Below are 14,848 nucleotides of genomic sequence, written 5' to 3'. Positions count from 1 at the left end.
CAGAATTCATTGTCAGTTTAGACATCCTTAGAGGCTGATCATGTTTCATTTAACCTGCCAGAACTTACTTTGCCTGCAGAATCAGGCCCATCAAAATAACTGGCAACATAAAACCTTCTGAACATTTATTTAAGAACTTTTTGCACATACTTGCAGTATTTTAAAGGTGTATTTCAATGAAGTTTATTTTAAGTCCTTGGCATCCAGCTACCTGTGCAAACCAACACATGGAAGGTACCATGTCACGTTCAGACCTTCCCATAAAGAAAAAATACTTTAAATTAGTTGATTTGAATATTTTTTCAAATATTTTCAAATACTGGTTGATTTCTTGATTCTTCCTCAGTGGTATTTAAATAAATGCAGAGAGCTTTAATGCTGAAGATCTTAGATTTGCAGAAGTACTTTGGTCCCTAAAGATGCCTACTCTGCAGTTTTCTAAAAGTCTTCAGTGTAAACGAAGCTGCTACTTGGTCTAGTAAATTCTGAGAGATGTCCACCTGCCATCATTAGGTGCCTAAGCCCTTTTGTAAATCTTGCTTTCAGTGAGTAACAAACATACGGAAATCTTCTCAGTTAAACTAAATTTACTTGATATATACTGTTCTCTTATGTGAGGATTTCCTTAATTTCTGTCTACTTATTTTTCTTAAACAAGGCTTTGTGCGCTTCTTTGCATCCCAGCAGATCTCCTGCACCCCTGCCCAGGCTCAGGCAGTTCCTTTGCTTTCACCTGTTTTTTTGACTTACTTATTGCTTAACTATTCACTACACAATAGGAATACTGACCTATTCTTGAAAAATTTCACAACACAAATCTGCTAGGACTTCCAAGTGCCTCATTCAGGAAAGCTTTGTGATGAAGCTTACTCACATTAGTGTTTAACTGCAGCTAATAAAAGTACTGAAACACCATTCCAGAAAGCACAAGCAGTGTAATTTTACTTGCATTGTCTGCCTATTTTGCTTTTCTGCGGTCTTTTCAGTAGGCCTGGTGTTTCAATATGGTGTTGACACACAGCTAGAAGCCCAGTTCAGCCTGCAGTCTGATGTACTATAGTTTATTTTCCATGTTGCTCTCTGATGCACTTCCTTGTATAATAATATCCCAAGTAACTCAAAATAGTTAATTATGTACACTTTATAAATTGTCTGCATTCATTTACATTTATGAATTAAAGGAGCCCAAGTACAGCTCTTGCTCTACTTTTTGTCGTGTTCACAGCTGTTAGAGGTGAACGTATTGCTCCAAAACTTTGGCCTGCTGATCAGGTTCCCAGGATTTTAAAACAGCAGCTAAGGTTACCTGCTCTGGGACAGGAAGCATGGCAGAAGGGACAATCTTTTCAGCAATTCTTACAGTGTAAGAACACATACTCATGTTCAGCTGCACACCTGCAACAATCTTCACTTCTATAGCCATTTGAAAGACACTGTGCATGACCTCAGTTCTGGAGTGACTTTCTCAGGCAGTTTACTCCTCTCTCATTGCAAGGTGATTTCAGACCCTTAGAAGTTCCCGGCTTTCAGATTTAGAGCATGAACTTCCGACAGTAGTGGTAGCAGAGGTGGCGGTCGATTGGTTTAGAAAACCCAACCCACCACAGCCAAGATTACATCCACCTTTCACCACCTGAAGTTCTGATGGACAGGCTATGATCTGTTGCAACATTATAGGTGAAATATCCAAAGATACGAAGGACAAAAATGATCAGAAACTAGTGTGGCCTCTTTCCCTTGCTTCCGTTATCCAATCCCTGTCTTTTCTACTACATGATCCACACAACAATATCTGTGAGAAGTTATAGGAATGCACAGTTAGTATTGTTATCTTTTATTGTATGAAGTATACCACGTGCGCATGCTCAGAATAATAAAACCAGGTTTTAGTATCACAAAGGGTAGGTACTTCACCGGTCTAGGAGAAAGCTGTATCTGCGATACACTGATCAGGTGGGGGATTATCTTCCAAGGATGATGCGAAAGCTGATTAAACAGCAATACTAAATTCACTTCCCAATAGACTAGCTCATTAAGGGAGAGCCAACAGTATAAGGCAATGTCTTACAAGGAGTTTTCTGTGATTCAACTCACTACAGAAGTAACAGTTGCAGCAACAAGGACCCAATATCCAGCTGTGAACATTGCAGATCAATTCACACATGACCTGACAAAACCGGGTAGTGGTAGGAAACCATACGCCTCACCAGAGGCATTTGGCGGGCATCAAGCAAGTCTTCAGAATAATTAATTACCTGTTAGGAGAAAACACAGTCACAAGAACAAGGCTGGACATCAGTGACGGTTCAAGGACTGCGTATATTAAAAGGTACGCCTTTTTAGGCATACCTTAGGTAGGACTTTTGGGAAAATGACAAATCCTAAATAGCAGTCCAAAGTGGCTGAAATGGTTTTGGTTTGAATCTTTTAAAGACCGCTCTGGTTTGGCAGAGAGGACAAAGCAGGAGTTTCCACTTTTATTCCTTAGTAAGCTCAGGGACATCTACAACACTTCACAGTTGCATTTCAATGGTGAGATGGAAGTCAGTACCAAGAATGCATCTTCCCAGGAGGAGGCAAAGCCGGACTTGTCGAGTTCACTTTCTTTATGGTGAAGTCAGTAGTTTTACGACCTCCTTCTGCCTGGGGCGTGTCTACAGGTTTGCAAAGATTTTGTTACCACTTTGGATATTTACAGCTCAGAAGCCTAAGAACAGTTGTATGAAGCAACTGATTTTTAAATAAAATCCTGGTTTATTATAACTGAAATTCCTAACAAGCATGTTAAAGAGATTTTAGTTGGATTTTTTTTTTTTAAAGACAGAACGGCACCATTTTAAACCACTGCAACCGAATATAAAGCAACAATTCTCTTGCATCATGCCCCTGCTGCTCCTCTCCAGGAAAGAAAGGCACAATGTTTCAAGGTAAATAATTAATGGAAGTACCAAATCAAGACTTTCTGCTTTTAGTAAGCTAAGTAAATTTTGCATATAGCATAACTCCTTTAGCTCTTCCACAGATTTGACATGAAAAACCTAAACTCTTCATAATTTAACCATGCTGCTTATGTTGCCACGATGCAATTCACAGTTCTTTAGCAAGGTCAAGAACAGCTATAGTTTTTAAGGTGAAAGCCTGAAGTATTGCACTAGCAGTTAGTGAAACTAAGATGCTAAGATACAGTTACCTTCCAAAGCTACATTTATTCATAAGTTATTTAACCTAAACGCTAATCACACCAAACAGATTATGGATGAAAAGTAGCTCCAGTGAGGAAAATAAAGAACTTCAGTTTTCAAACATCTTAAATTAAGAAATGTGCTAGCTGCCGTGTTAGTGGCAAAAGAGACCCTCTCCTGTAAGTGGTAAGGGGTTTTATTCAGCTAAAATGTGCAAAGAAAAAAAGTCTCAAAATGAGAGAAATATCACCAGTTCATATTGGACACAAGGGAATAAAATCCTTATGAATGAATTCCTTTAATCCGTTTTCTTGTCAGAAACTTCTGTGGATCTCTTTGCGGCAATTCCATTTGCAATGCCATTGCTTTCAAACTGCAAATAAAAGACAGAATCATTAATGGGATGTCAAAAAAGGACTTCACACCCAGAACAGTAACAGCTGGTGATGAAAGTGGCTTTTAGAAGCAAGGTCAGTGAAGATCTACAAAGACATATGCAGCGAGAACCAAAGTAGTGGTGTCTCTTCAGATTTACACATAATTATTGCTTGGGCGGGGAGGGGGGAATGAGGGCAGACACAACATATACAAATCTTTGCATTTTGTTAGAGATAAATAATAAATGCACAATTTCCACACACTAAGCATTTTCCCCCATTGAGTGGCAGAGCTGGCTGAAGAGTGGGGGTTTTTTAATTCCGTTTCATCTATCTGGTGTGATGTACCAATTATTTGACTTCTTCCTTCTCTGAAAGGATAGCGAGTCGTTAAAAAAAAATAAATTAACTAAGCTGTTTCAGAAAGCAGGTGCAACTCCTATCCTTCCAAGACCTACCAGAAGCCACTATTTCTAGCTGGCTCGGTACCAGTAACACCCTTTCATAAGAAAATAGCCACAAAAATGTCTGTAAAAATGCCCAGCTATTTACTCATTTGTGGTGCCCACCCTGGACTCTCGCTGGGTGCTTTACCTGGAGTTTCCCTGCTTAGCTAAATGCATTAATCTTACTTTATAAATTCCAGATTCATCCTCCTGATCTCTTTTTGTGGCTGAAGGTGCCCGTGGATTTCCCGCGCTGCCTCCTTGACCTTGTTTTGTGGCTGTTGTTTCTTGCACGGCTTTCTTGGGCCATACACGCTTAATGAAAGGTGCGATAACAGGATAAATATACGGTTCAAGGAATTTCTTGTAGACCCAGAGGAGAACTGGAATGACAATACAAGGAATGCACACCATGGCTTCCTCTTGTTGTGTGACAAAGCTGGTGAGGTAAAAAAAAACCACCAAAATCAAACAACTTAGGATGACAGTGTTTGTACACCATGAGCTAAGAGAACAGTCTTAAATAATGAATAAAGATTGTAGTTGATATTCAAACATAAAATATTCTTTAATTATAGATTAACTGTTAAAGATTCAAAAATGCTGTGTGTTCCAACGTTATAAAGTCCTCAACAAGGGAAACATTCTTGACATTTTAACAAAAAAGGAGTAGAGTTTGCTATTAATTCATCAGTCCTACAGCTGGAACTTAGAAAAACAAATTCAGAAAATAAAAGTTTTTGCTTAAACCACACAAAAACAGCTTAGGCAGTGAGCTGCAGATATTAGCCCAGTCCCTACCGTATTACAACAGAGGGTCCAAAAGGTTTGGTTTTCTCATTCCCTTTCTATTCAAGGTGAAATTAAGTGGCAGGACTCCAGTCCATCTAATGATGGCTTGCTACCACTGAAGGGCAGGTCAGTGACATGGGAAGAGAATCCCAGTCAGGATTTGAGAAGAGGAGAATATGGGTTACTTCCTTCCTCCTGCGCAGGAGGAATCACTTGATCCCACACCAATCCCATACAATTGGCCAAACTATTAGAAAATTAATCCTTCCCTCTCTCTCAAAACCAGGAAGAACTCTTCAAAAACAGCAGCCTGAAGTCTGCGATGAAAGCCGCAGAAAGACAAAGTGCAGGGGCAGAAAAGTACAACTGGGAGAGGAAGCAGTTAAGTAGGATTAGAGCTGTCCCTTTCAGTGCTGATAAGCAATATCATTAGATACGCTCTGCTGCACAGCCCAGCTTCGCCCTTCACATTCCTCCTTTCTAGGCTGCTGACATCTGAATTCTTACATTAAGAAGGAAAACAAAAGCTTCCCAGGGTGGAGAATGAAGAGGCAGATGTGCACACTTCATCTGGGATCAGAGTTTCACTTCTTTTTTTTAAGCTGTCCTAAGGATTTTTAGCCCCAGGCTCTGTGGAACAACAGAACATCAATTCCCAGTTGACTACTTCCAACTGTATTTTGGCTACTTCAAATCGAGTTTTACAGGATCTGAAGTCAGAGAAGAATCTTAAACGGAGACAACACAAATGAGATAACCCATTAAAACTGTTCAGAAAGACAATCTGGGTACTCTCTCCGCCAGAACTTCCTAGGTACTAAATTTCCAGCCAGATGATGTGGATTTATCCGTTAGCTAAAGAACCTGGCTGGAGGCAACATCCTAGGCTGCCTTCCTGAGGCAACGGCAAGCGTCTCTGCAGCCACTTCACGTCAAGATTCCAGATGAAAAATAAGTCATACCTCTGCCAGGCGCAAAAGCAAGCCACAGGAAACACAACACTGGCCTTGACGTATGGAAATACCGTTCGCGAGCTTCTTCTGTGCTTTGGTGATGCTCTGTTGGCTGGTTAGCAGGCAATTAATTTTTAGGGGAAAAAAAAAAAGAGAAGAGTAAAAGGGCAAATGGTCAAATTTTAATAGCAAGCTTATTTCTTTGTGATGCAAGCTTTTGTTTCTCTCTGTAAGCCACCATACATTAGAGTCAGCAGAGAGAACATGCATGACATTGCAAGTTTAAGTATGTTTGGTCTTTGTTTCCCGTGTTCGTTAGTCAACTATTATGGAAACAGAAAAAAGAAAAAAAAACCGCTACACGGACAAAAGGGCTTAATTATTTTTTTTCCCCCATAAAGGATGACCTAGTCTAGAAGGGCTAATTTATCTGCCACGTCCCAGTTCTGCTTCTCCGTAGGACGACGTTCCGGCTCGAATATTCCCCAGCAGCCGGGCCAAGCTTCTCGGTTCACGGGGAAGGACGAGCTACCGCAGCCGGCGGCGTTTCCCCCTCCCGTCCGTACTCCGGTAACCTCGGGAGCCCGAACATCCCTCCCCAGCGGTAAAGCCTCGCTCAAACACGCGTCGAAACCAAAAAAAGCTCCGCGTCTCGCCACGGGTTTCGGGATTCGCCCCCTCCGCAGAGGAGGCCGGCACCGGCGGACGCCTCCTCCCGGGATGGAGGACGAAGAGCCCCTCGGGGGAGCAGCCCCGGGGTCCCGCCGGAGGGGACGGAGCCCGTCCGTCCGCCCGCCCGTCCGTCCGTCCCGCACTCACCTCAGTCGGCGGCGACCCAGCGCCCTCACCGGCCGCCGCACCGGAAACGGCACCCGCGCTTCCGGCTGACGCGCACGCCGCCCTCGCCGCCAATAGGAGAAGGCGCTCCGCGCCTCACGTGACCCACGCCCCTCCCACCCCCGCTGCGGTATGGCCGCTACAGGGGCCGGGGGCGGAAGGTATCTGGCCCGGCGGGATAGGGAAAGGTAAACACCTCCAGCTCGGGTCAAATTATTTTCTTTTACGTAGGAATAACACCCGTAAGCCACCTACCACCACCCCCCCGTGGTGTCCCCAGGCAGCGCCCCACCGGGTCAGCAAAGCAAGACGCACAAAAAGTCTTAATTTTTAAATTTTATTTATGTACATGCTTTGTGTCAGCTTTACTCCCGAGCCATCAGTTTCTGCTTCTTCAGCTTCTTTTGGGATACCTGAAAAACAGAAGCGAGATAAGAGCGATAGTCCGCACCTTCCTGACACGTCTCACAGCTCGCTTTACAGTCACCCTCCCCAAGGAGAGATTTCCTCACCGCCTTCCAAAACCATCCACTCATTGTACTTCCACGAATCCAAGCGTCCATACAAGCACTACATCTCTTAAATGTGACCGTAGCCCCACTGCACCTTTGCGGGCACAGAGAACACCGTGACCACTCTGGGGGCGGGAAGAACAAACCACTGAGAAGCACGTTCCCCAAGCTCTCAAGGTTGTGTTTACAATAACTATTGAGGTTGCTCAGAAATAACTTCAGTTTTTTTTTTCATGGGTATTCCAAAGGTGTCCTAAGATAAGTCATCACAGCAACCCCTCCCTCTGTCCGAAAACCGCAGAGCATCAACGCTCCGATCTCTCGACCGACATCGAAGAGGACCCAGGACATGACGCTCGGTACCTTTTTCTTTTGAGCGACTTCTTCCTCTGGCTTGGGAACGATCTGCTCCTTCTCGGTGAGGATCATCTCGATGTGGCAGGGGGAGCTCATGTAGGGGTTGATCCTACCGTGCGCTCTGTAGGTGCGCCTCCGCATTTTGGGAGCCTTGTTGACCTGGATGTGCTCGATGACCAGAGAATCCACATCGAGACCCTGGAAGGTAAAGACTTGTGACTCGTTTTTCTCTTCAAATCCATAATCTCCGCAGCAAAAACGTCAATAACCAACCCCCACACATCACTGCTATTTTCCTGTGTTTTGGAGATTTTAAGAGACCTAAGCAGTCGATAACCACACACAAACTACCCATCTGTGAAAAACTATTACTCGCGTTTTAACCTGGAAAACGCAGGTAGCCTAATTCAGACAAGCAGTACACCAAAAGCCTCTATACAATTCAGTTTCATCTAAAGCAGCAGCCCTCATCCAGCCACCGAGTTCCGGAGCGCTGACACACAGCCCGACACCAACACTTTGCATTTCGCGACATCTACGCAGCCCACCTTGAGCTCGGCGTTGCTCTCCGCGTTTTTGAGCATGTGCAGCAAGAACTCAGCGCTTTTCTTGGGCCAGCGTCCCTGCGTCCAACCCCACTGCTTGGCCTGGAAGAAGAAGAGAGTTCCCTTTTAGTCCTGGTGCAACACAACTTGCCCTTCGCGTGCCACTAACTCGCCATTACAGCCCCTTTTCTTAAGGCTGCATACCAAAATAATTAAATTTGATCCATGACTTGACACTCCAAGCAGATGCATCCCTTGCTGTACTGGAATTAAGAGTAACTCTTGCATTTCAACACATTATTATCATCATCAACAACAGACCATTCTCCACGTCGTCTCAACGTGGCCTTTTCTCTTGTCTTTACCTAAGCGTCCTTCCCACCCTTCCACCTGGGACCTCACCTGGGCACATCTACCGACTCCCCCGTTGTAGCGACGGAAGGGAACGCATTGCTTCTTCAGGGTGACGTCCTTCAGGTACTTGGTGGCCTTGCGGATGTGCATGCCCTTGATGGCCTGGGCGGTCTCTCGAGTGTTCTAGCAACACAGAGCACAGCAAAGTTCCTCTTAACGCGTCTTTCCAAGGCACAACACGAGCAAAAGCACTCCTCTGCCTTTCCCGGATCCTATCCCTTTTGCTACAAACCCAGTTTAAAAGAAACCCCCACACAAAAAAAATAAAACTAAAGAATGAAGGATAATTAGCAACACTTTTGGGGGGGGGGGGTTTGCTACCTACTTTTCTAACCCTTGGTATGACTTCCATTGCTGAATTTGCAGCTCTGACACATCTTTATTGTTTTTCACCTAATGCCTAGATGTTCCCAACCAGCAAAATTAAAATGTGAGTATTTATACTTTTCATAGCTCCTCTTTGGCCACTAATCCAAAAAAGCAGGAGCCTGAAGGATAAGCTCCTCCTAAAATGTCAAATACGGCACCTCAGAGGAAGTGATGAGAAAACAAGTTACACACAACACAATTATCTCTGTAAGGGAATTATGAAGGAGAGAGAAAAAAAAGGCTCAGAAAGAAAAATCAAGGATAAAGTACCAGTGCTTAAGAGAGCATACTAAATGCAGAGGTCAGTGAGTAACTATAATCCCACCTCATCACAATAAAAGAGCAAACCAAAATAAGTGAAATCTCTTTTCACCCGTGCTCTGTAACACCAAGCAGAAAAGCAGCTGCTCAGCTTTGGTTTTGCTGTTAACTCGAATGGGTCCTGAACTCACTGCCGCACCTAAACCCTTCCCAGAGGAACCCACGTCCTCATGTTAAACACCGCAAGCCTCCCCTGCCATACTTCCTTGATCAGGAGCATGGGCAGATGAACACGATATTCTTCCCAAACAATCAAGAAGGCAGAGTAAGACAAATAAAAGAAATCTCTCATCTAACGCTAGCCCAATTCCGCCTCCTAAATTCACTGCAACTATTTTCCTATTATGTTTTATTACCTACGTTAGACAGCCAGCTCTTTAGCACACACCATCTTGGTTTTGCTCCTGTGGATAAAAACCATTACATGCAGCTAAAACAAGCACAGGCCATAAACCTACGCTACCACCCTGAAGTAACTATACAATAATACAAGAGAGCAAGGGACACTTCCTTCAAAATAATAACCCCAATGAATTTGCGTTTCCTACTATGCACACACTGCGTACCTTGAAATGCACTCGCAGGTTGGACCCCCGTGACTTGCATGCTGCGGAGAAAAAAGACGGAACTCATGAAATGAAAACCTCAATGGCTTCAGCGAAGTCCTACGCGAACGCTCACGAAAAAGCAACTCACATTTCGTGGGGTTCTCCGGATCCAGAGAGTAGCGCACCATTTTGGGAGCTCAACTGCAAAAGAAGCAATGGGAAAAAAAAACCAAAACGTATTAAGCTTCCAACAGAGACATGCAGGACCTGGCTTGCTCACCTCCGCTAACCGAAGGAGCTGCTCAGAAATTACGCTTTCTTTTCACAGTTAAATCCAAAGGTGTCCTAAGATTGTCATCACCGCAGCCACGGCCTCTCCCTAGGGCCTGCTCCCCCCCCCCCGCGCTCCGCCATCCCCTGCCCGTCCTCCCCCCGCGCCAGCCCCGCAAAATACCGAGGGCGACCGGCGAGGCGGACCGAGCCCTCGCCCCCTCATCGCCTCCCCGAGGCGCCCTGGGCAGGATGGGACCGGATTGGGACGGCTCCCTGACCGCCATGGCTCCCTCACCTCAGGGCGGCGGCGGGGGAAGAGGAAGAGCAAAGCATGCCGGGAGCCGGGAGAGCCGCCGGCTTCTCGCGAGAGGTCGGGCGGGATTTCGGCCAGGGAGCGTCGCGGAAGTGCCGCGCCGGCCGCGGGGCGAAGGGCGGCCGGAGGGAGCGTCGACAAATGCGCGGCGGCTGGTGGAGGACGATTGGGGGGGGTGTCGGTCGGGGTGGTACGGCCCCGCGTGTGAGCCCGGGACGTGAAAATTAAACGTGTGCACCACGCACAGGTCCTCGTGTCTGCGTGCGGGAGCGTGGGGAGCAGACGCGCAGCCGTGCGGGGCTGCCCGCAGCCCCAGGGCGAAGGCCGCAAAATGGCGGCTGGGCCGCGCCGCCCTGAGGGACCAGCCGTTGGCCGTGGAGGGAAGAGACCTGTTTTAGTCAGGATAAGGCTGACATGGGAGCCAAGGCGCAGTTTTATTAGCCCTCGGCTCAGGGCCGGTGTTGTTCACAAGGCAGAAGTGGGTTTAGACCAAGGCGCAAGCCCAAGGGCTGCAGCTAGATGGCAGTTTAGGCTGAGAATTGAGAGGGGAGTGTGGCTGAACAGGTACCCAGGGGATGAGACCGAAGAGATTCCTGTTTATAAATTGCAACTGGTATTTACTGCACCATTATTAAAAAAAAAAAAAAGGCTCACTTGTTAAAATAAAAGATTTTTTTTTTTTTTCGTTTTTGGCTGCGTTTGCAACTAGAACTGTTTGGCAAATTGGAGAAAGCAGGGGTTCAATAAAAACTGACACATTTCCTGAAAGCGGTACCCAGCTCCAGCAAAAGGCTCATAGAAAACAGTTTGACAGAATGGAAAAAAAAAAAAAAATACATCTTCCCGAGCGGCCAGCAGTCCGGTGTCCTGGCAGCTCCACAGCACCAGAGAGTCTGGGTTCAACTCTGCATTTACTAATAGGCAGAGTGGAGCAAGAGGTTACTGTCCGTGTAAATGCTCTGACCAGGAGGCTGTTTTTGGATCTCTTCTTTAGAGCTAAAAAACCCCAAAGCTTTGAAGCTAGGATTTCACCCAGATGGGAAGAGGAAAATATTTGAACTGTCACAAATAGTTACATGGCTGGAAACTGTAGAGCACTAATTGTGACTGCAGCTCTCCATTCAGCTGCCTTAAAATGTGCCTTTTACTTCGCTGTCAAGGAGAAGCTTGCTGCAAAGTCTCCGAGTAACTTCTGCAAACCAAGCTCAAAGTGAGGAAGCCTGGTGGGATGTGGGCAAATATTATTTCTTCTTTTTATATATGAAGCACCCATGAAAAAAAGAATTAGGAGCCCAGACTCACAAGAACACACATTAGCTTTCAGTCGTGGGTGCTTACTTTGAGATACTCAAGATGCGTTTTCACCAATTAGCACTTCCATCATTGTCCATGGGATAAGAAGCCACTCAGTGCCTCCGTACACACAACCATCTCAGAACAGTGGTAATGTGAAGAAGGATCAGCACCGCCAAAATACACGCACAACAGCCTAAGTCAAGCGTTACTAGAGAAAAATAAACAGACAAGAAAAAGTGTCCCCTCTGCGGTCTCATGACTGAGGAAACAGTAAATACATAAAAACAGATCTCAGCAATGACTTCCCACACTTTCTCAGTCTGTTTCCACTTCCTATGGAACAAAACCGGTAATACTTCCAAGAGCACTAAGTTTCCAGATGCAATAATTAAAACTAGCAAAAGCTGAGGTCCTCAAACACTTCCATGGCCTTCCCCACCCTACTGTGGGAATCTTCTCTTGCAGCCCACCTGAATGCAACTTTACTCCTTCATCGTTTCTGCCCACCCCTCTGCACATGCCTCCATGCAGGAAACCAGTGCTGGTGGAGGAAACCAGCCTTTCCCTGGGAAGCACCTTTACAAAGCTTCTTAACAGCAGAGCACAAACGCAGCAAGACGCTCACAGAAAGCTGGAAGAGAGGCATGAAACATAAGCAGTTGACACATGGTGGGAATTATCATATGGTCATTGTGTTCATCAATCAAATCCAAAACAAACAGGGCACGTTTTCTGTTACTTACGTTTTCTGTTTCCCCGACATGTGGAACTGTTTACGATCAGCTGCTGAGGGCTTGCGGTGGTGGAAGTGTAGAGGTAGGAGCTCCTGCGGATGGTGTCAGGAAACGAGATGCATGTTTTCATCTTTGTTGGGAGGTTAACAACTGCTCTCAGAGGCAGCCTAGCACATATCTAGTGCTGAGATCAGGGCTGAGGCAGCTGAGCATGTGCCCTTGTTGAGATTTACCCAGATTATTCCCCCAGTGCACCAGCTGCCTTGGATGTTTAGCTTGCATGAGCTGACTTGAAAAGAGTTTTTGGATCCTAAGCGGAAATTTGAGGCACCTAAGTCCAAAATCATGATCCTGAAAACTCCTGCGTAGGAGGCAGCTGCCTCCTAATCCTACTGGAATCTCAACACCATAGGACTTTACCTTAAACTCCCCTGGTACCATCCCTCTTAGCTCCACCTGGCCCTGGTGATTGTGCTGTGCGGGCCCAGGAAGACCTCACTCTCTCAGCAGGCATTGACAGCAAAGATCCAACTGGGTTCAGACCCAAACCGTTCCCCTACTTTGTGCTCTGGAAGCTCCTGCTGGTAGCATCGTCCTGCAAAGAGCACATCACCAGGGCAGCAAGAGAAAGCAATAGAGCCCATCTTAGCCTAGCGGCATGGTGGCCACAGCATACTCCCAGGATGTGGGAGACCTACTTTCAATTTTCTTCCCTTGAGAGGTTTCAGAGCCGCATCCTAACCACGAGGCCAGAGGCTATTATGTGGCAAAGATGTTCCCACCCTTCCTGCTGCAGGTTTTCTGCCGAGCAGTCCGCAATGTGTTGACTTCACACCTCTCCTCTGGATGCTCTCCTGGGGCTGGAAGGGGGCTGCACCCGTTAGCCTGCCCTGGAAGAGCCCAGCCAGCAGCGGGGAGTGTACGGGTGCAGGGATGTTGTATCACATAAGTCCTTTTGTGGCTTTAGCTGTGAATAAACAAGCGGCCTTATCAGTGCTACTGGAATTGCCAAGCCAAATGTCATCCTATGTGACAATCAGTCAATGCCCTTGATAGCCACAATCCCTCCTGGCCAGAGGAAGAGGTGAGCTCCAGGACTGGCCGGGGCTATGGTTTCACAGCAGGTCTGGAACCAAAAAGAGAGCTCACTTCCAGCAGCTCTGGAGTTCAACCACTGCCACAGCAGATGTGACAGAAGCAAACCTGTGCCTACCCTCAGACCAGCCGGTTCAGAGGCCAAGGCATTACTTTTAGCCCCTGCTCCGTCGCAGCTCGAGTGCCTGACCGTCAGCGCAGGCACGCATCTGCCACTGCTGCCTTGCTTGGGGGCAGTAATTTCTAACAGAGGGGCAGATGGAGCAGCAGGAGGGTCTGTGCTAAAATCCCTGTGACAGATAGATCCATTGGGGCTGATTGGCTAAGCTTAACTCTGCCTTGCTAAAACACACCGTGTATCTGCCGTGCTATAGGAGGGAGTTTTCACCTCTTCTTTACACAGGAATGGAAGCCAATTCCTCAAACTTTATTGTAGATTTCTTGGCTTATCTTACAGACCCAGTTTTTGGAGTCCAAGGGTTATATGGGGATATTAACTGTCATTCACAAAATCACATACAAATGGGTTGCTTGTCCTAATGATTAAGCAGAAAATCTTGAAGACAAAGACATTTTAAATTGAAACCAGCTTGAATGCTGGAAACACTGAAGCTTTACAGCCTTCAGACAGCTGCCTGCCCCTTCTTTCCCTGAACTCCTCTCTCCTGACCAGCTTATGGACTCCTGCACTCCTCCTCCCAGATGCATGGCTCCTCCAGAGGCACAGCTCGCTCCCATTGTTCTCCTTTTCCTCCTGCGGCCAGCAAGACAGTGACATTTGGACACGTGGTAGGTGAGTTCTCCAGCTAAGCCACTCTCCACACCATGTCCTAAAATCTGACCCAGGCAGTGAGACCCAGGAGCACGATCGGTGGGCTTGGAAAAGGAGGAGATGCATCTCTGGAAGATGGACTGACCATCGTCAGCAGGACAAGACACTACAGGAGTTTTGCTCTGCATCAATAATTCTGTCTTGGTCACTTGAAGAGCTCGGTTATGTTATATATTCCTCCCTGTGATTTTTAAGAAGAGATGCTTCCATAAGGGGCAAAAAGGTCCTTACTTAAGCAGATATATAATAAAGTTATTTTTATATATATATTTAGGTGTACATTTCTGTATGTATGTGTATGTAAATAAATCATCGTAAGTGTATCATCTGAAACATGTGAACAACAGGAATGCTTTTGATTCCCTGTGAGCCCTCCTAAAACACAAGCGATTCTTTACAAGAAGAGGTTAGCTAGAGTCTATTTATTTCTGTCGTGTATATACCGTACCTAGTCCAGGGGTGAGGAAACAGCCAAGGGAGCTTGGCATCATGACAGCTGAGTATCTGTCCTTACCGTCACCACTGCTGAAGCATGACGCAGCAGGCATAGCACCTTCCCCACGCTGCTGGTGACCAGACAGCCAGGAGCATGGTCAAAACAAAAAACCACAGCAATCGGTGATATCGTCTTAATATTCAACATTTCTGGCAT

The 14,848-nt window shown here is 46.1% G+C and overlaps 2 protein-coding genes and 2 non-coding genes across 7 annotated transcripts; all 4 read right to left on the bottom strand.

The window, feature by feature from the left end:
• Positions 1–1,818: 1,818 nt before the first annotated feature.
• CWH18orf32 (chromosome W C18orf32 homolog) lies at positions 1,819–6,657 on the bottom strand. Of its 3 annotated transcripts, XM_069775443.1 has the most exons (5): positions 6,570–6,657; positions 5,760–5,862; positions 4,192–4,444; positions 3,433–3,555; positions 1,819–2,255 (listed from the first exon to the last, which is right to left on the bottom strand). In XM_069775443.1, exons 3-4 carry the CDS (start codon positions 4,417–4,419, stop codon positions 3,481–3,483), a joined length of 303 nt encoding a protein of 100 aa, XP_069631544.1. In that variant the 5' UTR covers positions 4,420–4,444; positions 5,760–5,862; positions 6,570–6,657; the 3' UTR covers positions 1,819–2,255; positions 3,433–3,480. The 3 variants fall into 3 exon arrangements, with proteins under 3 accessions (XP_069631544.1, XP_069631543.1, XP_069631545.1); XM_069775442.1 differs by having other exon boundaries at positions 1,819–3,555; XM_069775444.1 differs by lacking the exon at positions 5,760–5,862 and having other exon boundaries at positions 1,819–3,555; positions 6,570–6,642.
• Positions 6,658–6,910: 253 nt separating this feature from the next.
• On the bottom strand, positions 6,911–10,319 carry RPL17 (ribosomal protein L17). Of its 2 annotated transcripts, none has more exons than XM_069775512.1 (7): positions 10,222–10,319; positions 9,802–9,854; positions 9,672–9,712; positions 8,404–8,538; positions 8,005–8,103; positions 7,463–7,654; positions 6,911–7,000 (listed from the first exon to the last, which is right to left on the bottom strand). In XM_069775512.1, the coding sequence occupies exons 2-7, from the start codon at positions 9,839–9,841 to the stop codon at positions 6,953–6,955; spliced, it is 555 nt and encodes a 184-aa protein (XP_069631613.1). In that variant the 5' UTR covers positions 9,842–9,854; positions 10,222–10,319; the 3' UTR covers positions 6,911–6,952. The 2 variants fall into 2 exon arrangements, with proteins under 2 accessions (XP_069631613.1, XP_069631614.1); XM_069775513.1 differs by having other exon boundaries at positions 10,108–10,245.
• Positions 7,301–7,374, bottom strand: LOC138683657 (small nucleolar RNA SNORD58). Its single transcript, XR_011323078.1, has one exon. It is a non-coding gene; the product is annotated as a small nucleolar RNA SNORD58 (small nucleolar RNA).
• LOC138683656 (small nucleolar RNA SNORD58) lies at positions 9,951–10,019 on the bottom strand. The gene has a single exon (XR_011323077.1). It is a non-coding gene; the product is annotated as a small nucleolar RNA SNORD58 (small nucleolar RNA).
• Positions 10,320–14,848: the final 4,529 nt, after the last annotated feature.

Source organism: Haliaeetus albicilla, chromosome W, assembly GCF_947461875.1.
Source record: "Haliaeetus albicilla chromosome W, bHalAlb1.1, whole genome shotgun sequence".
Lineage (NCBI taxonomy): Eukaryota > Metazoa > Chordata > Aves > Accipitriformes > Accipitridae > Haliaeetus > Haliaeetus albicilla.
This window is presented reverse-complemented; position numbering and strand designations above follow the sequence as displayed.